The sequence below is a fragment of the Dendropsophus ebraccatus genome, chromosome 12, assembly GCF_027789765.1.
Source record: "Dendropsophus ebraccatus isolate aDenEbr1 chromosome 12, aDenEbr1.pat, whole genome shotgun sequence".
Lineage (NCBI taxonomy): Eukaryota > Metazoa > Chordata > Amphibia > Anura > Hylidae > Dendropsophus > Dendropsophus ebraccatus.
In genome coordinates this window covers 68,600,677-68,626,053 of record NC_091465.1, presented here as the reverse complement: position 1 = coordinate 68,626,053, position 25,377 = coordinate 68,600,677, and the positions used below count along the sequence as shown (strand labels likewise).

Genomic DNA, 25,377 nt, shown 5'->3' with positions numbered 1-25,377 from the left:
CAAAGAAAGTTAAAAAAAAAAAATCAACTGGTGCCAGAAAGTTATACAGATCTGTAAATTACTTTTATAAAATTTTATAAAGCCTTCCAATACTTATCAGCTGCTGTATGTCCTGCAGAAAGTGGTGTATTCTTTACAGTCTGGCACACTGCTCTCTGCTGCCACCTCTGTCCATGTCAGGAACTGTCTAGAGCAGGAGGTTGTTTTCTATGGGGATTTGCTACTAGAGCAGGAGGAGGTTTTCTATGGGGATTTGCTACTGCTCTGGACAGTTCCTAACATGGACAGAGGTGGCAGCAGAGAGCAGTGTGTTAGACAGGAAAGAATACACCACTTCCTGCAGGTCATACAGCAGCTGATAATGAAAGAATTGATAGGATTTTTATTAGTCATTAGTCGTTTACAAATCTGTATAACTTATTGACACCAGGTGATTAAAAAATAATAATAATTCTCCAGACTATCCCTTTAAAGAGTCACTGTCGTATTTTTTATTTTGTAGAAATCATAAGTCCAGGCGATTTTAAGAAACTTTGTAATTGGGTTTATTAGCCAAATATGCCATTATCTGCATTTAAAAAGCCTTTTCCCAGCCCCCCCCTCCTTCCTCTTTTCCATCCACTGCAAAAAATCAGAAAATTGTGACTTGTTGCAGGAGTCGTCCCCTGTCTGCTCTAGGGAGAGGGGAGGGGGGAGGAGGAAGGAGGGAGTTAGCCGACAGCAGAAAGCAGATAACAGAGGATTACAGGCACGGAGCTGGGTGATAGCTGTAATCAGAGCTCAGAGAGGTCAGTGGTGACTGTCAGAGAAGATAGAGGGTGAGGTATTTGTAGATTAACTCTTTGTTGTCCTGTTTTGGTCTTTTATTTAGCTCTCTCCATAGTAGACCAATGAAGACAGGGGGGAGAGCTTCAAACTGCTTTTTCATGATAAAAATGCATTTTTCGGCTAATAAACATAATTACAAAGTTTCTTAAAATCTCCTGGACTATTGATTTCTGCAAAAAAAAAAAAAAAAAATCACGACAGTGACACTTTAAATGTTCAGAATCGGTGGGACTAACCAGTTGGAACCGGGTTTCGCCTTTCCCGTGCCCTGACTGTGGCTCGCAATCCTCAGGACTTAGGGGCCTATTCCACGGAGCGATAATCGAACGAATCGGCCCGATTCGGCTGATTATCGCTCGGTGGAATAGAGAAAATGATCAGCCGCTGATCGTGTCATCGGCTGATAGTTTATTTAGGCCCAAACCTAAAATCATCTGCGTGGAATAGCGATGCACAGCAGGCGACTGACGATTCAAGCAGCATAAATGACCTAGCAGGGCTTCTCCTCCGCTCTGTCTTCATCCCGGTCCCACGTGCAGCAGCAGCTTTGGTGCCGCCTGACTGAGCTGTTAGACCGCTCAGCCAATCACATGCTGAGTTGATGCTGCGCTGCAGGACCCGGGGAGAAAGACGGAGCAGAGGAGAAGCCCTGCTAGGTAATGTATGCTGCAAGGACATCGGTAACGCTACACGATCATCGGGCTGTGGAATAGGCCCAGTAAAGGAGCGCCGATCTACGCCGTTTACATTATTGATCGGCCCGTGGAATAGGGCCCTTAGAGTACAGAGTGACAAGGACTAAAATATATACAACCATGTATTAGGTCCTATTTACACATAAGTAATCCTGTCTGTTCCTGAATAACATGGACAATAAGTAGTCCTCTCCATTATGTACATGAGCTCAGTAGTCCTGGATATTCATGAGCACCAGCAAACTCAGCCACCCAGCTGCTGATTGGCAGTTATCTATCCATGTTGTTAATAAGCAGTCAGCTGTCAATCAACAGCTGGAGGGCAGGGGGAGTGGTGCATATCCCATTCTCCTTCATATCAGGAGAACAGCTGAACAAAATGATGTAAGTAATACATTGTTCTGTTCCGCTTTTCTGTCACTAGTTTATCCTGCCCTCATTTAAAGGAGCATAAACTTAGTGACAGATTCCCTTTAAGCAATTAAGATTGCCTGACCCTTTGCTCAGGAACAGGCTCGATCCATTGTTATGTGACAAACTAATAGCAAGGGAAGGGAGAATGCCAGGAAGATTTATGATTCTTGTAACACTGGTGGTTCTTTGGCCCGCACCCCAAACTGAAGTCAGAACAGTCTGTAGAACCTGTCTTTGAGGCAGGCAAGGTGTAAACATAAAGGAGTACTTAGACATAGGTAAAATAGAGGGGAGAAAGCAAAGGTTCATCCAAACCTCAACACTCGGCATTTGATTACCATTGGCTGAAGAAGTTGGATGCAGCCCTAAGGCTGCCTGGAAGACATAGATACAGCCATAGGCAATATCCATGTTTTCAAGGACTTCCTAGGGCTACATCCAACTTCTTCAGACAATAGTAATCAAATGACTAGTGAGGAACCAGAGAGTGATTAAGGTTCACTCTTCTGTAGTCTCCATGTGTATTTCATACACACACATGCCCTCTACAACAGGGGGAACGAGACATTAGTTCCTAACAAACGTCTATGCTTCTGACCTAGAATATATGACGCCATTTTCCAAGGGAAATCTTTACAGCAGAGGGTTAGGATTCGAGACCCCATAACACATCTTCAGTGCTCCAGGATATGACGTGCTTTTCTTTCCAACCACCCAGGGTAATAGAAACAGTGCGGACGATTCAGAGCTAAAGACTTGTTTATAACCTTGTATTGAGGATCCTGGAAGGCTTTTGGAGCTCTGCTGTACTGTGATGACACCGGGCAGCTTTAACAGATTATCTTATTAATAAGATGCCATTTATTTGTGTTCTGAGAGAGATGTGGGAAACATCCAGCAGGTCTGAATGTGTGAAAGGATGTCAATGTTTACAGGGCCAAAAACCAACATGAGGACGCCATCTTCTACATGTCTGCCTGGACTTCTTCCATGTGATTCTGAACAGTAATTATGAATTGGCAAAACTCACTGTTCATCAACCATGTGACTCTGCACGCCTGAGGAGGAATGGCTGACGGCTACTATTGAAGGTGTATGGGGATCTGTTTTATGGCCGAAACACATGGGTCACCATAGAACTCAATGGTGGTCCAAGGTTAGCAGGTGGTCTGGGTATTTATAACCCTTAAGGGGTAGTGCGGCGTTTAACATTTATTCACTAAATAACACACATTACAAAGTGATATAAGTTTGTAATGTGTGTTATTTAAGTGAATGGCCCCCTTGCCTGTGTTCCCCCCCCACCCTGGAAGTATGGTACAGTATACTTACTGAATCGCTGTCGACCCAAGATGGCGGCCGGGGTCAACAGCGATTCAGTAAGTATAGTGTAAAACACTTCCGGGGTGGAGGGAACACAGGGAAGGGGGCCGGGTCCCATACAGCGCTGCGTGTATGGGACCCATTCAGCTTCTGCTTCCTACTTCCAAGTCAGTGGCAGTGACTGACAGCCGCTCTGCTATTCACTGATCAGATTGGAGTGAGTGATCAGATAAACCGGCCATTACTGAGGAGACAAGGAGGGAGCAAGTAAGAGGCACTGATGTGCAGAAGACCAGAAGATGTCACAGTGGGAGCTGCGGGGGAGACCCTATGCGAGTATTTTTTTTTTTTTTTATACCACCTCTAACCCCTTTAATTTTATTTACATAAAATTACCGGACAACAGACACATGCGGCCCCACATTGACGTCACAGCTTTCATAAGTCTCAGTGATGAAGCATTATAAACGTTGACAGATCTGGATCGGACACACCAATATCTTCCTCCATCTATGAGAGCAAAGACTAACATCAAAGCCGAGCTCCACCTAATAATCTGGCAACCTTCTCCAGCACGGCTGGCACAACATGAATCCGGGACGGGTATGAATGCCACCATCTTTTCCTCTATTACATGTGATACGTCTCGGTACTAATAAAGCTGTATAACAGCAGGATAGGGGTATTAATAACAAATGCTGCAATCCCCCTATGGGACATAAGTCAGCGAGTTTCTGAAGTGATTCCAGAGCTGGAGATGCGTTCAGGTCAATAGTCTCTCCATCTGCCTGATAAGTAGAATGTACTGGAGAATGGTTTCAGTCTGTATGACTTTGCCAATAGGAAACTTTGTTTAACCCCTTGTGGTCCACAATAAAAAAAAAGCTCATTTTGATCTTAAGATTTTAAAGGGGTACTCCAGAAAAAAAGAATACTTCTTAAATCAACAGATGCCGTAACATTAAAAAGTTTTGTAATTTACTTCTTTTTAAAAAATCTCGTATTCCAGTACATATCAGCTGCTGTGTGTGCTGCAGGAAGTGGTGTATTCTTTCCAGTCTGACACAGTGCTCACTGCTGCCACCTCTGTCCGTGTCAGGAACTGTCCAGAGCAGGAGAGGTTTTCTATAGGGATTTGCTACTGCTATGGACCTTTTTTTTAGGGTTGTTTGTACTAATTCGATTGAAATTTTTATAATAAAACACATTTTTGGGTAAAATAGTAAATTTGAGGACAAATATGACCCTGACAATTTACTGGGATGAGAGGAGTGGAATCCCGATTTGGAGATGTCCCTGCAGCCACTGCAGGGGGATGTGAGAAGTGGAGTCCCAGGAGGGGGAGAGAGAGTCTGCAGCGGTAGCCGGGGAAACACAGCACTGGTTGCCGGCTAGTTTAAATTTGGCGCCAGTCTGGGGATAATTGAGCAGGTCCCGCCGGGCGGGGAGTGGGAATGTGGGAATGTGGGGGAGGTGTCCCCAAGCTGGGGGAGAGCAGCAGCAAGGAAAACGAGGCTGCAGCAGCAGTGGAGAGACTAGGAGGGGGACAGAGCCGACACTGAAGGACATGACACTGAGCATCCCCCTGCCATCATCCTCCAGCAGCCACAGCCCGCACAGCTCTGGGAGTCAGGTCGTCACATCACCAAGTTATCCAGGAAGTGACATCACCAAGTTATCCAGGAAGTGACAACACCATGTTATCCAGGAAGTGACAACAACATGTTATCCAGGAAGTGACATCACCAAGTTATCCAGGAAGTGACAACACCATGTTATCCAGGAAGTGACATCACCATGTTATCCAGGAAGTGACATCACCATGTTATCCAGGAAGTGAAGCCTTGATGTAGTAGTAAGTGCAGGCAAAAAAGCACTTTATAAGCATTTCCAGTAATAAGTGTATATTGGCGATTTGTATAACTTTTGGGGGGCAATAGTTTTATTTAAAAAATTTGCCGGACTTCTCCTTTAAGAAGCACTTCCCCCCTCCCGTCATTACCATGGTGCGGGTGAACAGCTGCCCTGCTCCCCTCTTTATTGGGCAGCTCTGTTTCCAGGTTTGATGCTGCTTCTGGTCCCTGCTGCCCTACTGGGCCAATATTTGTCCTGTGTAATAGAGTAAACAGCATTGGACAATCTGAGCTATTGTGGCCAGATCCCCCGCTTCTCCCCAATGACAGGTCTCTGTGTAGTCTGCTGCTGCGGTCACATGTATGGGTTAACAAAATTAAACTTCCCTAACTCAGAGGGCTCTGGAGCACATTCTGCTGCTCTAAATGGCAGACCGCGCAGATGTATTCGCCATTTAAAATATTCAGTACAAAAGGTCACCAATAGGTGGCGCTATAGCTACGTAAGCTACAAATATTTAATATGTCCCCCTTGGTCTTCAACAACGCTCTTCATCTGCAAACTCACTTGATCACAACAATGTGAGCACTATTCTTCAGATCTGGCACTGATGCAGGCCTGTCATGGTAGTCCTGACCCTTCTAGAAACCCCATAACCAGAAGTCATAGTGGGTAATCAAGTATACCCCCTACCCCCCATGTATCTATGAAGTCTCAATGTATGCAAATAAAATAGTTTCTGCTATAGCGCCACCTATCAGAAACTTTTTGTGCTAATTCTTTTTAGTTAATACACGGCGATTGCAGCATCTGAAGCGCCTGATAGATGATTCTCATCTAATTTGAGTCCCCAGAGAACCCCAGAGCCCTTCTATAGGGGAAGCTTCATTTCTCTACCCCTGTATTTGCCTGACAGTGAAGGTGGCAGCCAGTCAGGGGTCATACAAGTCAGACCCCAGCTGCACTCTGAGCCATTCCTAATGATCCCCAGTGTGAACACTGCCTTACTGGGTGGTCACATAGCGTTTTGAGGGCGGAGCTTATTTATTTTAAATAATTTATTTTTGCTAATAATTCTTAAAGGTTCCTTTCATGACAACCCTGTCGGGCTTTCCTCCACTTCAAACTGCAAGGCACACACACACACACACACATATATATGTGTGTATATATATATATATATATATATATATATATATATATATATATATATATATATATATATATATATAATTTTTTTTTTTATTTTTTTTTAAGGTTGCTGACCAACTATTAATACTACACAGACTCCCCCACTGATATAAGGTGTCCTCACGTTCAGCATGCTAATCGCTGTATACAGTATACTAGGATAAAAGCGCGACTCCTATACCTCTACACAGCGCGCGCTTCCATAACAAAACTAACCGAGACTACATTTCCCGTCAACCACCGCGCAGCTCACTTACGTCACTTCCTCACCAATCAGCGCCGAGGACTAATTGCCCAATCAGTGTCCTCGTCCGGCAGAGCCCGCTTGATTTGAACTTTTTAGTCTGGCGGAAGTGTGGTGAGAAAGGGGGCGGGGACTAGGAGACCATCACAAATCGTACAGAGGATTTATGGAGATTGGAGACGTTATTATCAGCTGTATTTATACCAGGTGAGTGGTCACATGGGCCGGCGGTCACGTGGTGCCGTGGTCAGTGATGTGTAGGCTCCTGTGCCCGGAGCTAACACCGCCGGACTCTCTATACGTGTCAGTGCTGAGGCATCGTACAGTGTTTCCCCAAGCGGTGACACTTCAGAGCATGATGGGAGTTGTAGTTCTGCAATAGCTGCAGTGTCCCGGGTTGAGAAGCCATTGTTCTATAATAGGTTACGCTGGTCATATGACATTTTAACCTTCATCAACTAAATCAGTGATTGGGAACCTTTACCCCTCCATCTGCTGTAAAACTACAACTAATGCATTGGCTGTCCAGGCATGATGGGAGTTGTAGTTTTGCAACAGCTGGAGAGCCAAGGTTCCCCATCCCTGTAGTAGAGACATGTCAGGCGTATTTATTGCCTGGGTATTGGTCAGATCCTCACTGATGGTTAGAACAGGGAGAAGCTCACAGCTGAGCGCTTCTCTCCACACTCTACATACAGCAGATGTGTCAAACTCAGGCCCTCACCCCTGACATACAGCATAAAATGGTCGTATAAACTTACATTATGAGTCTAGGAGAGAACACACTTAGCATGCACTAGACACACAGTCCTTGCCCGGTTATCACATCTGTACGGCATAGAAGGAAGAGGGTCCGGCAGCATCTGTAGTGTGGTTTCAAAGCTTTATTCACCAGGCCCAGGCTGAAGCACTGGAGGCGGCCGACCCACCCCCAGTGGGAAGAAACCGCAGCCCCTCCATTACGTGACTCCATTAGAATCAATGGAACCCTATCATAGAGGGGCTGGGGTTTCCTCCTACTAAGGGTGGGTCGGCTCGCCTCCAGTGCTTCAGCCTGGGCCTGGTGGTACAGTCACTTTAAAGGGGTGCTCCAGCCTGGGGGCACTTTTTTGGGGGGGACCGGGGAGGAGGGGGCTGAAATAAAAGACGTCCACTTACCTCCCCGGTTCCAGCGGCGGGTCCCGCATCACGGCGCTCCGGTGCCCGGTTCCCGGACGCTTCCTGGTGTCTGACGCCGCCCGAGACGCTACGTCTCAGGGCCGCTCAGCCACTCAGTGAAGGAGGCGGGATCCGTTTGAAGTCCGCTCGGATCCCGCCTCCTTCACTGAGTGGCTGAGCGGCCCTGAGACATTGCGTTTTGGGCGGCGTCAGACACCAGGAACCGGAGCGCCGTGATGCGGGACCCGCCGCTGGAACCGGGGAGGTAAGTGGACGTCTTTTATTTCAGCCAGCTCCTCCCCGGTCCGCCCCCAAAAAGTGCCCCAAGGCTAGATAACCCCTTTAAGACAGTAGGCTTTTCCAGTGTTTTTCCCATCCTCTTCATCTGGGCATCTTCTGGATATCCATCCTTTGGTGCTGTTGAATCTCATTTCTTTGGTGGTGACATCTCTAGGACACGTCCAAAGTTACAGTGACCATCTATATATATTGGGCTCTGTTCATATCTACATTAATACTAATGACACCCGACAGATCCAAATCACTTTTAAAGGAATCTGTCAGCACTCGGACCCGACTCGTGTTATATCGGTCACAGCACCCTCTTCAGAATAGTACCTGTAGCTTATCCGTCCATGTAGCAGAAACTGTGCAATCTAAGTGTGACCAAGTGTCAAAGAGGAGTTGTGGCTCTCCGGCCGTGCTGCGCTCTGTCACACCTCCTCCTTTTGAATAATAATTTCATCTCGGCCTCCAGTTCCCGCGCTCGTCCTGCGTCCTAAACTTATTCAAGTGCCGTAGCCAGGAAGAGTGGCGCATGCACATTGACGGAAATAAGCTTCACTGCTCAGCACGCATGCTCTTCCTGGCTATGGTGCTTGAAGAGTTTAGGATGCGGGAACTGGAGGCTGAGATGGAATTATTCACAAGGAGGAGAAGTTGTGACAGAGCGCGGACGGCTGGAGAGCTGCAACTCCTCTTTGACACTTGGTCACACTAAGATTACACCTTTTCTGCTACATGGATGGATAAGCTACAGGTACCATGTTGGTACTGCAACCTATATAGGCTAGGTTCACAGTGCGTTTTTGCAATCCATTTTTTTATCCGTTTTTTGCAAAAAAAACGAATGGAAAAAACGGATGCATTTGTGTTTTTTTTTTTTTTGACGGACACAAAAACATAGGTGACACTTTGTGTCCGTCAAAAAAAAACTGATCCCTTTTTTTTTTTTTTTTTTTTTACAATTGAAGTCAATGGAAAAAACGGATCTAAACGAATACACACAAATGCATCAGTTTTTTTAGTGATAGAGCCTCCAGCGCTGTGTGAACAAAGCCCAGATCCTGAACAGTGTTTATTGTGTGTCCACAGATGTAAGTGGGGAGCATTGTGATAGCAAGACCACAGTAAGCAGTGACATTTTGTTATCCCCCCAGGACTGTCTGACGCCAGTCGTCTCATCGCTACAACATGGCTGCTCCTGGGGCCGCCGAAGAAGGTAACGTCTCTGTGGTGGTCCGTGTCCGCCCCCCTAATTTAAGGGAGCAGGAAGGTAACCAGTACGCGGCGGTGCAGGTATTGGACGACAACATCTTAATCTTCGACCCAGATGAACCCGATACGTCCCGAGTCTTCTCGAATATGAGAGGTCACGAGGGAACAAGGCGCAAGGGGAAGGACCTGAAATTCATATTTGACCGTGTCTTCGGGGAACAAAGCTGCCAACAAGAAGTGTTTGAGTATACGACCAAGCAGGTGCTTGATGGGGTCCTCAATGGCTACAACTGCTCAGGTGAGACGCCAGGGCCTCCTTAGGCCGCATTCACATAGGTGCCATCGCTGTCCGACAAGCAGCTTCTCTGGCAGTAACATCATTTTTGTTTTTCTGGTCCAGGGGTAGGGAACCTTGGCTCTCCAGGTGTTGCAAAACTACAACTCCCATCATGCGCGGACAGCCAAAGCTTTAGCTTTGGCTGTCCAGGCATGATGGGAGTTGTAGTTTTGCAACAGCTGGAGAGCCAAGGTTCCCTACGCCTTGGTCTAGTCCAATGAAATAAATATTTCAGCCCCCTCACAATAGGCCTCGGCCCTATGCGTCCGTCTCTCCGCTTCTGTCCCGTGTCCCTATGATATCCTATATGTTTGGTTTTCATTTGGCATCCGTCTCTCCGCTTCTGTCCCGTGTCCCTATGATATCCTATATGTTTGGTTTTCATTTGGCAAACACCCCTCTACATTGTAAATCATGATTCGCATCGTTTGAGCGCTTTGTCAGTGTTACCCGGGTCATTTACTGAGCAATAATCCACAACAATGGATTTATTTTCATCCGTCGGCCGCATGAAGAAGATGTCTGCTTGTTCTCGGCTACACTTCATTAACACCCGAGTAAATACTCCTGGCCGTCTGTTATTCATTGCATTGCGTCTATTGGCAGGTGACGGCGGCGGCGTCTGCTGCACACGAGACGCTTTGTGATCACACTCATAGTTGTCAGGATTAGGACCCCAGTTGTCTGTAGTTTTGTCAGACATGAAAAGGCGTCGGCAAATTTGTTTAGAGGGCATTGTCATCAATGGGATGTCACGTTACTGGAATCTATTGTAATGGGACCAGAATGAAATGTTCCCAGTTTAATCATCATAATTGATGTTACTGGAGAGGGTTTCCCATATGGTTGGTGTCACACACAGTAGTTACTTGTGTGTGCTGTAGACAAGCTAGATGGAGGAGTACACGTTATTTGGCTCAGAGAGACTATGGATACAATAAAAACCACCCTTAGGGTTTTTAAGGCCATGTTCAAGCAGAACGGCCGCTGTCTGAAATGTTCAACCCAGCCGTTATTGCAGTATTGGCCGCATGAACATCACTTCAACTTAAAGGGGTTGTCCAGCGAAAATCTTTTTCTTTCGAATCAACTGGTGTCAGAAAGTTATATAGATCTGTAATTTGCTTTTATTTAAAAATCTCAAGTCTTCTCATACTTATCAGCTGCTGTATGTCCTGCAGGAAATGTTTTATCCTCAGTCTGACACAGTGCTCTCTGCTATTACCAACCAATCTAGAAATTGCTTCAGACGGCTCTAATCATTGCTTTAATGTGGAAATTTGTTTGTTTTAAGCAGTTAAAAACAGGAAAACTGTGATTCAGAAAATGTTTCTACGTGTAAAGAAATGTATGTGGCCGAAACCAGGCTCCCCAAGATGCGGCGTCTTCAGGTTTAGTGCCTAGGGCAGCAGCAGCTGTTAATACGGCCCTGATTGTGTGCAAAGACCCATTCGTGAGGCCGTTGTTCACTGAGTAGCGGCCGCACAAAATAGACATGTCAGTTTTCTGTGCATGGAATCCCGGACATAGGGGCAGATTTATCAAACATGGTGTACAGTAAAACTGGCTCAGTTGCCCCTAGCAACCAATCAGATTCCACCTTTCATTTTCCAAAGAGTCTGTGAGGAATGAAAGGTGGAATCTGATTGGTTGCTAGGGGCAACTGAGCCAGTTTCACTTTACACCATGTTTGATAAATCTCCCCCGCTGTGTATACAGTGTGTATACACTGCAGCCGGGCTTGCATAGAGGTTAATGTGATCAGCCGTTGTTTAGCCAAAAAATACATTGTGTGACTAGTTGCCTATCCGTCAGACATGTGACTGTCAGCACCTCTTCAATCATCTGTGAAGTCTCAGCCCTAATGTCTCCACCAATCCCAGCATGACACAATAACATGCCCAGAGTTGCGCCAAATTAGATGGATAAAGTCCACATAACACATTTATGCTAAAAACAATGCTCTATGCTATGCTATGGCAATACAAGGAGTCCCGTGATGGAGGTGGTGGGGTCTTTCTCCTCCCCATTGTACTTTATAAGGATTTTTTTCCTTCTTCTAGTTTTTGCCTACGGAGCTACCGGAGCAGGGAAGACGCACACAATGCTGGGATGTGAAGCCGACCCAGGAGTCATGTATCTCACTATGGTGGAACTATATCAGCGAATAGAAGCCATCAAGGAGGAGAAGTCATGTGAGGTGCTCATCTCCTACCTGGAGGTACGGACCATGTGTGAAGCCAAAACTCATATATGCTTGGAAAAGTACCCAAAAGTAGACACTACCTGAATACGTTTGGGTCATTGAGTAGAATAGGGCCATCAAAGATACATCAGCAGCCAATTCTGAGATTTTGCCTTGGCAGAAACCCCATTAGATTGGAGTGTCCCTTTTTAAATATGTCATGTGGTTTATTGCTGAGGAAGAGGAACAATCATCCAACTGTTTAAATTTTCATGCTACTGTACTGACACAGCTGTGTGACTGTGTCAGTACAGTAGAGTAACAGATTCTGAGCTCCCAGCGTCAAAATAAATCATGATGTCGGGAGGTCTCTGATTCCGGTCCATAGCACATTATCTGCGCACAGATTTTAATCCTGGAACATGTGACTGCCCCCTAAGCCTGCACACTGGGCATATTGATGCATAGAGGACTACAAAGCTCAGAAGTATAATGGAGAGGATACTTAGTATGCTACGTTTTGTGGTCTTATAGCAGGGAGTGCAGGTAAATAGAACTATACAGATTCCGGACCAGCATCTTATAATCTATTTTCTGATGACTTTAGTTGGGGGGAGGATTTGCAGGTAACAGTCTCTTTCTTAGCCTCAGTAACTGGAGCAGAATAAAACCAATCTCTCTGGCTTTTCAGGTGTACAATGAACAGATCCAAGACCTTCTGGAACCCAAAGGCTCTCTGGCCATCAGAGAAGATCCCCAGAAAGGGGTTGTAGTCCAGGGTCTCTCCTTCCATCAGGTAATTGTGCATGAAGGGTTCATGTCATTTATTAGAAGAACTAGGAGCAGTAAGCCAGTGGTCCAGTCCTGTAACTTTGCAAACCCACAAGAACGACCCGCTTAACAAATGGGTGACTGAGGCGAGAAACCCCTGCAGCTACTGATTGGCTGAGCATCGGTTCTGAGTAGGAAATCAGATTTCATTTTAACAAAAGGATATGTATGTGCGACATAATTTTCTCCTTTGTAGCCAAGAAGGTGGCTTAAAGGATAGGGAATACAGTGGTACTGTGGAGTTTGAATGCTTCCGAGTTTAAACTGTTATTTGAACGAAAATATACCCGGAAGTACTGTTAGGAACTTTGCTCGGTATCCCAACGTTTTTGTGAGCTTCACGTACATTACTGTATAAGACTGCTGGAGTGCATATACAGTACAGTAGTAGTACAGTCATTGCACCACCATCTCCCATCCTGTACTGTATAAGACTGCTGGAGTGCATATACAGTACAGTAGTAGTACAGTCAGTGCACCACCATCTCCCATCCTCTACTGTATAAGACTGCTGGAGTGCATATACAGTATAGTAGTAGTACAGTCAGTGCACCACCATCTCCCATCCTCTACTGTATAATAGTGCTGGAGTGCATATACAGTACAGTAGTAGTAAAGTCAGTGCACCACCATCTCCCATCCTGTACAATACTGTATGAGATTGCTGTATTGCATATACAGTACAGTAGTAGTACGGTCAGTGCACCACCATCTCTCATCCTGTACTGTATAAGACTGCTGGAGTGCATATACAGCACAGTAGTAGTACAGTCAGTGCACCACCATCTCCCATCCTGTACATTACTGTATAAGACTGGTGGAGTGCATATACAGTACAGTAGTATAGTCAGTGCACCACCATCTCCCATCCTGTACATTACTGTATAAGACTGCTGGACTGCATATACAGTACAGTAGTAGTACAGTCAGTGCACCACCATCTCCCATCCTGTACTGTATAAGACTTCTGGAGTGCATATACAGTACAGTAGAAGTATAGCCAGTGTACCACCATCTTTCATCCTGTACTGTATAAGACTGCTGGAGTGCATATACAGCACAGTAGTAGTACAGTCAGTGCACCACCATCTCCCATCCTGTACATTACTGTATAAGACTGGTGGAGTGCATATACAGTACAGTAGTATAGTCAGTGCACCACCATCTCCCATCCTGTACATTACTGTATAAGACTGCTGGACTGCATATACAGTACAGTAGTAGTACAGTCAGTGCACCACCATCTCCCATCCTGTACTGTATAAGACTTCTGGAGTGCATATACAGTACAGTAGAAGTATAGCCAGTGTACCACCATCTTTCATCCTGTACTGTATAAGACTGCTGGAGTGCATATACAGTACAGTAGTAGTAAAGTCAGTGCACCACCATCTCCCATCCTGTACAATACTGTATGAGATTGCTGTATTGCATATACAGTACAGTAGTAGTACTGTCAGTGCACCACCATCTCTCATCCTGTACTGTATAAGACTGCTGGAGTGCATATACAGTACAGTAGTAGTAAAGTCAGTGCACCACCATCTCCCATCCTGTACAATACTGTATGAGATTGCTGTATTGCATATACAGTACAGTAGTAGTACTGTCAGTGCACCACCATCTCTCATCCTGTACTGTATAAGACTGCTGGAGTGCATATACAGTACAGTAGTAGTACAGTCAGTGCTCCACCATCTCCCATCCTGTACAATACTGTATGAGATTGCTGTAGTGCATATACAGTACAGTAGTAGTACTGTCAGTGCACCACCATCTGCCATCCATTGCAGTGCTAGGATGGGGGGGGGGTACTCTATACAGTAAAGGATGAGTGAGGAGTTGGTGCATTACTGTACTACAGTATAATTGCTGGTTCTGTTGAACATTTCTTGTTTTAGGGTGGGTTCACAAGTACCAGAATCGCAGCGGATTTCATGCCGTGAGCTCCAATTCCCGGTACTATCAGTTTGAATAAGTTTACATACTCGCAATTTTGGAATTTTCATTGAGCTGCATGTATGTAAAGCACCATCCCCCTTAACCTGCCGTCGCCTGGTGAACACTTTACCCGTCCGCACTCTGGCCTGCTTCTGTGGCTCCCTGGTATCCCGCCAATCAGTACGCTGTCCCGCCGCAACTACTGATTGGCTGAGCTCCCGCTCAGGTAGCCGTAAGCCACAGAAACAAGCCAGAACACATAAAGTATTCACCAGGCCGCAGCGGGTTAAGGGGGATGGCGCTTTACACACCTGCAGCAAGTATGTATAACTATTCAAACTGACAGTACCAGGAATCGCTGCGGAGCTCGTAGCGTGAAATCCGCTGCAATTTCAGTATTTGTGAACCCAGCAGACTAGCACCCACCAATAATTAACTATAGTACTCATTTATTACATTGAAAAGTGCCCAATTTAGTCACTGTAAATGTACTGTACAGTATAATGCTGTTCTATACTGCAATGACTAAACTAGGCGCTTCTCTATGTAATAAATGATAATATAGTTGATTATTGGTGGCTGCTGGAACCAAACACATTTACATTATTTCCTATGGAAGGACACTGCTCGCTTGCCAAACTTCTAGAACCAATTACGTTTGAGAACAGAGGTACTATTGTAACTGTCCGGCCTCCTGTGATCTCCAGAATGGGGATTTCACTATCCTGGAGATTGCAGGGGGTCCCAGTAGTCAGTAGTCTCCATAATAGTACACCAAACAATCACAAGAACTGGGGTCCCTTAGCCCTTGAATGCATGTTTGGCCTATGCTCCATTCACTTGCTATGGGACTGTCTAGTACAGCGCATGCACTGTGGTTTCTTCCAGTATAGGTCATAGGGCATTTCTGTTATAAACAATAATGGTTTTGTCTTTTATCTATGAACCATCTGCAAAAGGTTTAATAGTTGCCGGTCATTTCTACAGAGCGTTACATCAATGAGTTACACTCCTCTTATCTCCCTGACGGGATTGGTTTCGGGCAGATATTCATCCATACAAGTTTCTTGGAAACTGTTTCATGAACACTCCATGTTATGCCCCTGGTTATTCTGTTCTTACTAACTATAAATACTCCGGTCTCGGTGAGGATATTAGACCAGGATCCATCATAAATCCACATCTTTCACAGTCTAATAGTTATTTTCTCGTGCGTCTTATTGGGGGACACAGACACCGTGGGTATAGGCTGCTGCCACTAGGAGGCTGACACTAAGAAAAAACAAAACAAGTCGGCCCCTCCCAGCAGGCTATACCCGCCCACTGGCACTGAGCTAATTCAGTTTAGCTTAGTGTCAGTAGGAGGCAGACGCAGGTCTGGTTACTCCAGACCAGTTTCTGCTTGTGTTTTTAGGCTGTTTAATTTTTTCTTCTTACAGGTCTGGGGCACGGTGGGTCACTAATAGACTCGCCCTGATCCCCCCCCTTATGCAACCAGGGCACAGAACCTAACTGGAAAGGGGCTGTTTACCCTAGGTTGCCACCGGCCGGACCCAGCGCCCAGGACACAGACTAGCCCTGCTGTCTGTTTGCTCCTTATGCGGACCTGCTCCGCCAGCCCCTGCCCGCCCAGCCTCCCAAAGTTGCGCGCGGCAGCGCGGCACAGTGCCGGCAGAAGATCAAGGGGACAGGTCATTCAGCTAATCAGGGGTAAGTAATAGCCCCCCTGCTCTCTCCTCTCCCTCTCCCTGGGGTCCCCCGGTTCCCTCCCGCGGTCTGTCTACCTCCGGGGGGGTAGAGAGCCCAGGTCCCCGTCCGTTCACCTTTCCAGGCACCTCCAGCTCCGTTCCCTGCACCTTTTCCCTCCCCCGCTGCGTTCCGGTCCTCCTGCCGTCACCGCATGCGGGGGGGTCGGGAACTGGGATGCCGCTTTAGGTGCCGGCTGGGGGGCCCCCCTCCTCATGGACCGCGACTTCCGGGTCCGGCCGTGACTTCCGGTTCTCTCGGCCTCTTCTTCCCGCGCGCGCGCGCCGCTTCTTCTCTGGTCCTTGAATTTCCCGCGCGCGGTCTTCTTCCCGCGCGGGCCGACGTCTGACGTCACTCCGCACGTGTCGCGTCACTACGCACGTGACGCGGTCTTCTGTGCAGCCCGGTCGGTTCGGCAGACTGCGCAGCTCCACGGTCGTCAGGAGTCCTCAGTCCGTGGGACTACAACCCCCAGCTGTTCTTCCTGGTCAGTCTTCTTCTGTCCATCCTGCCCTCAGCAGCCGTCCTGTGCCCTGCCCGGACCTCTGGCGGGCTGACAACACAGATTGATTGCCTGGTAAGGTCTCTATGGGACTTTATGCCATGTTCTTTTTCTCCAGTGACTGTCTTTCTGAGTCTCATTGTGTGTATTCTGTCTTCCTGCAGGTTTTTTTGGTTACTTCTGCTCATAACAGTATATCTGCCTGTAGGAATACACTAGCTGGCTGTGCTTGTCTCTTACTAATATATGTATATATATATTTAGTTTTCATTATGTCTGACTCAAGATCTGAATCCACACGCCGCCAGCACCCTCCTCCTTCCTCTGTTACCTACTATTTCTGTACGTCTTGTAACACTAAATCTGCTTCTGGCCACTCTCAGCCTATCTGCGCTGCTTGTTCTATGCAGTCCTGTTCGTCTATGTCCCCTACTCAGGACCCCCCACCGGAGTCTGAGGAGTCTGCCCCGGCCTGGGCGCGCTCTCTCTGCCAGTCAGTGTCGCAGATGGCTCAGTTGTCTCAGTCTGTGGCGGCCGCCCTTGATCGCCTGTCTGCTTCTTCTTCAGCGCCTGCCCAATCCCGCCCGGCAGCCAGTTGCGTACGGCCCGGCAGGAGCCGCTCTCACAAGCGTCCTCGCCGTGCCTCTTCTCGCTCTTCCTCTGGCTCCCCTGGAACTAGCCTGGCCCCTACTCATATCTCTCCTAACAGGCGATCCCATTCGCCTGGAGATCTGTCGGATTCGGAGTCGGCTTCCAACTCTGATCCTGAGGATGTTTCTCCCGCGGTTTCCACTGTGGACAGCCTTGTGGCCGCAGTCCGCGATACCTTCCAGTTGAAGGATTCTCCGGACCCATCGCCTGCTGATGAGGTTTTTTTCCATAAAAGCGGTCACCGTGTCCGCAGCACTTTCCCCAGTCACAAGGAATTTGATGACCTGTTTTCCAAATTTTGGAAGACCCCAGACAAGCGTTTCTCAAAGCCTAAACACTTGTCGGTCCTTTATCCTTTCCCCGAGGACCTCGTGTCTCGCTGGTCAGGTCCACCTGCAGTGGATCCCCCGATCTCTCGGTTGACCAAGGTCACGACTCTTCCGCTGGACAATGCGTCGTCTCTTAAGGATTCCACTGACAGACGCACCGAGTCCTTAGCTAAGTCGGCTTTTGAGGCCTCCGGTTCATCTCTCCTTCCCACACTTGCCTCCACTTGGGTGTCTAAGTCCATTTCAGTGTGGGCCAAGCAACTGAGGGACGGCCTTACCTCTGGCGTATCGGCCGAGGACTTAGCCGACCTCGCCCAACAGATTCAGGACGCGGCTCAGTACATCTGCTCGGCTTCTCTGGACGCTGCAGCCTGTTCGGCTTTTGCGTCGGCCAATATTGTACCTATTCGTTGGTCCCTGTGGCTTCGCGAGTGGCGGGCTGACAACGCTTCCAAGCGGTCTCTCACCAGTCTTCCTTTTGCGGGCTCTCGCCTCTTTGGGAAGCGCCTGGATGACATAATTTCTGATGCCACAGGGGGGAAGAGTACCAATCTTCCCCAGCAGCGCCCCAAGCGTCAGGATTCCCGTCGCAAACCAGGCTCCTTTCGTTCCTTTCGGTCGCTTCCGCCGACTCGCTCCGGGAAGACTGCGGCCCCTCAGAACAAAAGGTCCGGTTTCTCCAAGAACCGTTCTTCCTGGCAGGCGCGATCTGCCGCCTCCCGCCCCCCCTTCAAGCCTGGCACCTCCAAGCCCTCCTCCTCCTGAAGGTTTTCCCCCACCCGGATCTCCTCGGGTGGGCGGCCGCCTCCTGTTGTTCCAGGAGGTCTGGCTTGCTCAGGTTCAGGACGCCTGGGTGCGAGAACTGATCTCACAGGGTTACAAGATCGAGTTCGTTTCCGTTCCCCGCGATCGTTTTTTCCTTTCTCGTCCCCCCAGGTCCCCTGCCCTGGCGGCCGTTTTTTTCCAGGCCATCCCTTCGCTCCTCTCGAAGGGAGTGATTGTTCGCGTCCCTCCTCTTCAGCGGTTCCGCGGGTTCTATTCGAACCTATTCGTGGTTCCGAAGAAGGACGGTTCGGTGCGTCCGATTCTAGACCTCAAGCGTCTGAATCGTCACGTCCGACTATCTCACTTCCGGATGGAGTCCCTGCGTTCTGTGATCGCATCTCTGGAGCCAGGCGAGTTTCTTTCTTCGGTGGATATTCAGGACGCGTATCTTCACGTGCCGATTTATCCTCCTCATCAACGCTTCCTGCGTTTTGCAGTGGGGGAAGAGCATTATCAGTTCGTGGCTCTCCCGTTCGGCCTGGCTTCGGCTCCGCGGGTTTTCACGAAGACCATGGCGGCTGTTATGGCTCTTCTTCGGGCTCGAGGTGTCTCAGTAACCCCTTACTTGGACGACATACTCGTCAAAGCCCCATCCAAGGACCAGAATTTAGAGAGCCTTCATATCACCCTGGATACGCTCTCTCGCTTCGGTTGGCTGCTCAACCGTTCCAAGTCCTCCCTGGTCCCTGCCCAGTCCATCGTGTTTCTGGGAATGCGTTTGGATTCAGTTCAGGCCCGCGTTTTCCTTCCAGAGGACAAGTTGCAGTCCCTTCAGGTCGATATCAGAGCTCTTTGCAGCCACCGCCCTGTGTCCATACGTTTCTGTATGAGGGTTCTGGGGAAGATGGTGGCGTCTATGGAGGCGATCCCTTTTGCCCAGTTTCATTCCCGCCCCCTGCAGCTCTTCCTGCTGTCTCGGTGGGACAGGTCACTCCCCTCTCTAGATCGGAGGGTGAAACTACCGGCTCGCCTCCGCCAAGACCTTCAGTGGTGGTTGCGCTCTCCGAGCCTCTCTCTGGGTCGCTCCTTTCTTCCCGTTCATTGGCAGATTGTGACCACCGATGCCAGCCTGCGGGGCTGGGGAGGGGTTTGGAACGATCTGACGGTTCAGGGAACCTGGTCGTCCAAGGAAGCTTGCCTTCCCATCAACATCCTCGAGCTGCGGGCGATTCGTCTCTCCCTTCTGCACTGGCAGACACAGCTCCACGGTCTCCCCGTTCGGGTGCAGACAGACAACGCCACGGCAGTGGCTTATGTGAATCATCAGGGCGGGACCCGCAGCAAGGCCGCCATGATGGAAGTGGCGCTGATCCTCTCCTGGGCGGAGGAAACCGTGCTTGCCTTGTCCGCTGTTCACATTCCGGGTGTGGACAATTGGATGGCCGACTATCTGAGTCGTGCACGGGTGGATCCAGGGGAATGGACCCTGCATCCCGAGGTGTTCTCCCAGATCTGTCGCAGGTGGGGGACACCGGATGTGGATCTGATGGCGTCTCGCTTCAACCACAGACTGCCGAAGTTCGTCTGCCGGACGCGGGACCTTCTGGCTCTGGCCTCGGACGCCTTGGTGATTCCCTGGCGTCGGTTCAACCTCCCTTACATCTTTCCTCCCCTCCCGCTTCTGCCGCGGGTGGTGAGAAAAATAAAGTCGGAAGGACTTCCGGTGATCCTCGTGGCCCCGGACTGGCCACGGCGCGCCTGGTACACGGATCTCGTGAACCTCGCCGCCGACGTCCCCTGGCGTCTACCAGACCGGCCGGACCTTCTCACTCAAGGTCCACTCTGCCACCCGCGTTTAGCCACGCTACGTTTGACGGCGTGGCTGTTGAAACCTGGATTCTGAAATCACGCGGTTTCTCTGATGCGGTCATTAGGACCATGATCAGGGCCCGGAAGCCTGCATCGGCGAGGATTTATTATCGTTGTTGGAGGGCCTTCCTCCGTCACTGTGAGGCCTGTTCTGCGCCTCCACTTCCTTTTTCTCTGGCGCGACTCCTGGCCTTCCTCCAGGCAGGCCTGGACGCAGGCTTAGCTCTGAGCTCTCTTAAGGGCCAGGTTTCTGCCCTTTCAGTTTTTTTCCAGAGACCATTGGCGTCAGTTCCCCAAGTCAGGACTTTTCTCCAGGGAGTGGCGCACATTGCACCTCCTTATCGGCACCCAGTGCCCCCGTGGGATCTGAATCTCGTCCTGGATGCTCTGCAGTCTCCTCCGTTTGAGCCCCTCCGGGAGGTGCCTTTGGCCATCTTGTCCTTTAAGGTGGTTTTCCTGGTGGCGGTTACGTCTGTCCGGCGGATTTCGGAACTGGCAGCCCTTTCTTGCCGTCCTCCCCTGCTGGTGTTGCACCAGGATAAGGCGGTGCTTAGGCCCGCGGCTTCCTTCCAGCCCAAGGTGGTTTCACCTTTCCACCTCAACGAAGATATTGTTCTTCCCTCTTTCTGCCCGGCCCCCTCTCATCCAAGGGAGCGCGCACTCCACAAGCTGGATGTGGTTCGCGCCCTGCGCATCTATCTCTCCAGGACAAAGTCTCTTCGGCACTCGGACTCACTCTTCGTCATCCCTGAGGGTCCTCGAAAGGGGTCAGCAGCGTCTAAGGCGACCCTGGCCCGCTGGGTCCGCTCCGCCATCGCTCAGGCTTACCGGAGCAAGGGTAAGTCGCCCCCGTTCCGGATTGCAGCTCACTCGACTCGTTCGGTTGGGGCTTCCTGGGCCATCCGTCATGGGGCCTCAGCTCTTCAAGTCTGCAAGGCCGCCACGTGGTCCTCGCTGCACACCTTTTCTAGGTTTTACCGTGTGGACACGTTTGCATCGGCCGATGCGAGTCTGGGCCGCATGGTGTTGCAGGCAGCAGTGGCTTCTTCCTCTTCTTAGCTCCACTCTGTCTCTTCCCACCCAAGGGACTGCTTTTGGACGTCCCACGGTGTCTGTGTCCCCCAATAAGACGCACGAGAAAGGAGGAGTTTTTACTCACCGTAAACTCTCTTTCTCGTAGTCTTCATTGGGGGACACAGCACCCACCCTCTGTTGTCTGATTAAGGTTGCCTGTTGGCCTGTGTTTTTCAGATTTTGAGTGTGGACTGTTTTTTTCCTTTACGTTTATTTCGGCTCCTCCTACTGCTTTTTCACTACTGAATTAGCTCAGTGCCAGTGGGCGGGTATAGCCTGCTGGGAGGGGCCGACTTGTTTTGTTTTTTCTTAGTGTCAGCCTCCTAGTGGCAGCAGCCTATACCCACGGTGTCTGTGTCCCCCAATGAAGACTACGAGAAAGAGAGTTTACGGTGAGTAAAAACTCCTCCTTTTGCTGTGACCTCTTATATATGGATGATATTATATGGCACATCCTGCAGAGTACAGAGAATCTGAGGTCTCTTCTAATTGTTTGTTTCCTTTATATCCAAAGCCCAAATCTGCAAAGCAGCTCCTACAAATGTTGGCCAATGGTAACCTGAACCGGACCCAGCACCCGACAGACGCTAATGCAACATCATCGCGGTCACATGCTGTTTTCCAGGTATGTTTTATTCGTCTCTTAGGCCGGGTTCACACTACGTATAACACTGGCCGTTCTGTGACCCGGCCAGGTCACAGAATGGTCAGTACCGCATCCTGGCCAGTACCGCAGTAATAGCCAGATGATCTTCATTTCTGGTGAACTCTGATGCGGGCGCATCTGTGTGCGCCCACATCCCAATTCACCACTGCACACAATGAAGCGTGCGGCTGCTCCATTGTGTGAACTGACATGTTCTGTGTGGCCGCTATTCAATGAATAGCGTTGCAGAAAACTGACCAGTTTTTTGTGCGGCCGGAAGGAAACCTGGCCGGAGCGTATACTATGTCTATGCGCTCTGGCCGGGATTCCATTCAGTCACATACAACGTATGTTTTACTATGTTGAATACGTGTGAATCACGTCCGTTGTTGCAATTTGCTACAACGGCCGTGATTTATACGAACCATACGTTGTGTGAACATAGCCTAATACTGTGCTACAGATTTCCTAATGTTGCTTTGGAGATGGCGCACCCCAGAACGGCCTCATGAGGGCTTAAGCGGCCAAATTGGGTCATGCAATTGCATTAGTCGTGTCTGCTCATCTCTTCCAGGATTCAAGAGCTTAACAGTAAAATTCTCCCTCAATATTATAGGACGTCAGCTAAGCTCCATAACTTCTGCTCCACTGTCTCCTCTAGTTGCTGCAGAGCTGCCCCGACCACCATGCTGCATACTTAGTGGGATTGTGCCCCAGTGCACGCTCTCTGCCATGATATGCCATTCAGATATAGCACTAACGCTTACTATGGCCCTGCTGTCAGTCCTCCAGGTCCTATCTTTAAAGGGGTTATGCAGGCTTAGAAAATGTCTGCTTTCTTTATTTATAGAAACAGCACCACTCCTGTGCTTCGAGCCGCCCTGGCCTGCCCTCTTCTTCTAGTAAATATCAGCACAGTGGGCTGGGGGGACAGGGTGGATCGATGCACTGGGGGTGGTAGTCCCACCCCCAGTGCGCTAATTAGCATGGGGAATAAACTGATAATATTGTGCAACCTGCGCTTAGGATGAAGAAGAAAATTGACGTCATCCTTAACCCCCTTAGCGTTATAGGGACAGATCAGCAGGTTAGATGCTTATGATAGTTTCCCTTAAAAAAAATAGGCCCACCTCTGCTCCAATGCAGATAAAATTCATCTGTGTCTACAGCTCCTATGTAACTTATGTCTCTCCATGGTTATCGACTACAAACAACCCGTGTCCTGTATGGTCTTGCAGCCATCCGTCCGCTACTTCTCTCCAACCTATGACTTATAAGAAGAAGCAGGGGACAGACGGACGACAATGTGACTGCAGGATCGGAATATACAGGGTTTCTTTGTTGTCTGTAACCATGCACACACATTGGTTTACTGTTTGTAGTTAGTAACCAGACTACAGACGTTACCCATAAACGGAGTGTAGATTGAAAACAAAACTTTATGGTTCTGCAACATGCTCTTGTGCTGGCGACCCCAATGGCGATCCAATGTCTCTTCCATAGAATACTTTTTATTCCTCAATGTACAGTGCCACTTTGCTGCACTATGGTCACTCTACATGTGTGGTCGGGGCCATTGAAAACTTCAGTCCTGCAAGTTTAACCCCTCAAGTGCTTCCATGTAGTTGTATCATCCATATCTAATGTTATCGTATCAATATTTCATATGATAAGGACCTCTCTTTTTGTCTTCCCCATCTAGATTTATGTCAAACAGCAAGATCGTACGGCCAGCATCAGCCAGGACATCCGCGTGGCTAAGATGAGCCTTATCGATCTAGCCGGATCCGAGCGAGCATCCTCCACAAACGCCAAAGGAGAGCGCCTCCGAGAGGGGGCCAACATCAACCGCTCCCTGCTGGCGCTCATAAATGTCATTAACGCGCTGGCCGATGCCAAGGTACCCGCTGTCCCCTCACGACATTCATGCCTTGGGTGCTTGCTGCTGATTCTTTTCATATGGGCTCAGTCCGTGATTTGTATCTTGTTGTGTTTTGAGCCTCATGAAAAGCCGTCGGTGCGTCTGGTGTGTATTAATGTAATCTGCAGTTCCCGGGCACAAGGCAAACACAAAGTAATCTTTTCCTGAAGTCGACCACTCGGACACTTGGCGCAGATGTGTTGTGTTTATATTGGGATGTTCCACGACGAAAGGGACAACATAACATCATGTGTAACACATGGTTCTTGTTTGTCATTACTTATTGGCGTCAGGACTCCAGAACTCCCAAGTATCATGTTTGGAGACTTCCCATACAAACTATTATCCTATAAATACTGCTTACTTTCTTCTTCCTCCAATGTGGAGGAATCTTTATTTAGATTTAACAATCTGCTTTTTGGCGGGCATACGCAGGTATTTCATTCATTTTATTCATCCAGGGTGTTTTCCACCCTAGCAGGTGCTGGCATCTTGCTGGTCAGTGGGGGGTCCCACTGCTTCTTTACTGATTTTCCGCATATCAAAGCTCCTGGCCACCCGCTGGTCATGGGTCATGAGCTGCCCATACACACTCTATATACGCCCAATTCCCAGCAGGACTGGGCAACCATCTTAGAGCTCTACTCCAAGGAAAGATTATTGGGAGAAAAATAGTTTGAATTGTTCACCAAATTTTGTTGTTTTTTTTTCATATCTAGTTCCATAGATTTGTAATTTACTTGTATTAAAAAATCTCAAGTCTTCCAGTACTTATCAGCTGCAGTATGTCCTGTGGGAAGTGGTATTTTCAGTTTGGAGGGCAGGAGAGGTTTTCTATGGGGATTTGCTACTGCTCTGGACAGTTCCTCATATGGACAAAGGAGATATTCTTCCCAGGTGTATGCAGGCAATGATGAAACGACTAAAGAAAATTAATTCATTTATTCGTTGTTTGAGCCAACCAAAAAATCGTTCTTAATCGTTTGCTTGCCATTCGCAAATCGTTTGCTGTATGTACACATCGTTCATTCATAATTATGAACGTTCGGAGACTAATATGAACGATTGTAATTGTACGCAATTTGTTAGCAGGGGAGAAATAATTGTATTGTCTTAAAGGGGGTACTCCAGGCTGGGGGCTTTTTTGCCTATGGCCGGGGAGGTGGTGGATGAGGGCAATGACGTCCCCTTACCTCCCCGGTTCCAGCGCAGTGCCCTGCCGCTTCCTGGTCACTTGACGCGGGCTTGAGACGTGACGTTTCAAGTCCGCTCAGCCAGTCAGTGGCAGAGGCGGGATCCCGCCTCTGCCACTGACTGGCTGAATGGACTTAGAACATCACGTCCCAGGCCCCTGCAGAGACCAGGAAGTAGCCGGG

The 25,377-nt window shown here is 48.6% G+C and overlaps 1 protein-coding gene across 5 annotated transcripts in view; it reads left to right on the top strand.

The window, feature by feature from the left end:
• Positions 1-6,634: 6,634 nt before the first annotated feature.
• Positions 6,635-25,377, top strand: part of KIF18B (kinesin family member 18B) — a 49,923-nt gene continuing 31,180 nt past the window's right edge. Inside the window, exons 1-6 of one of the 5 annotated variants that reach the window (XM_069947034.1) lie at positions 6,635-6,756; positions 9,147-9,502; positions 11,605-11,762; positions 12,418-12,522; positions 21,949-22,059; positions 23,783-23,980. In XM_069947034.1, coding sequence (XP_069803135.1) covers positions 9,181-9,502; positions 11,605-11,762; positions 12,418-12,522; positions 21,949-22,059; positions 23,783-23,980 — 894 coding nt within the window. In that variant the 5' untranslated portion in view covers positions 6,635-6,756; positions 9,147-9,180. The other 4 variants (XM_069947037.1, XM_069947035.1, XM_069947040.1 and 1 more) reach the window with 4 other exon arrangements.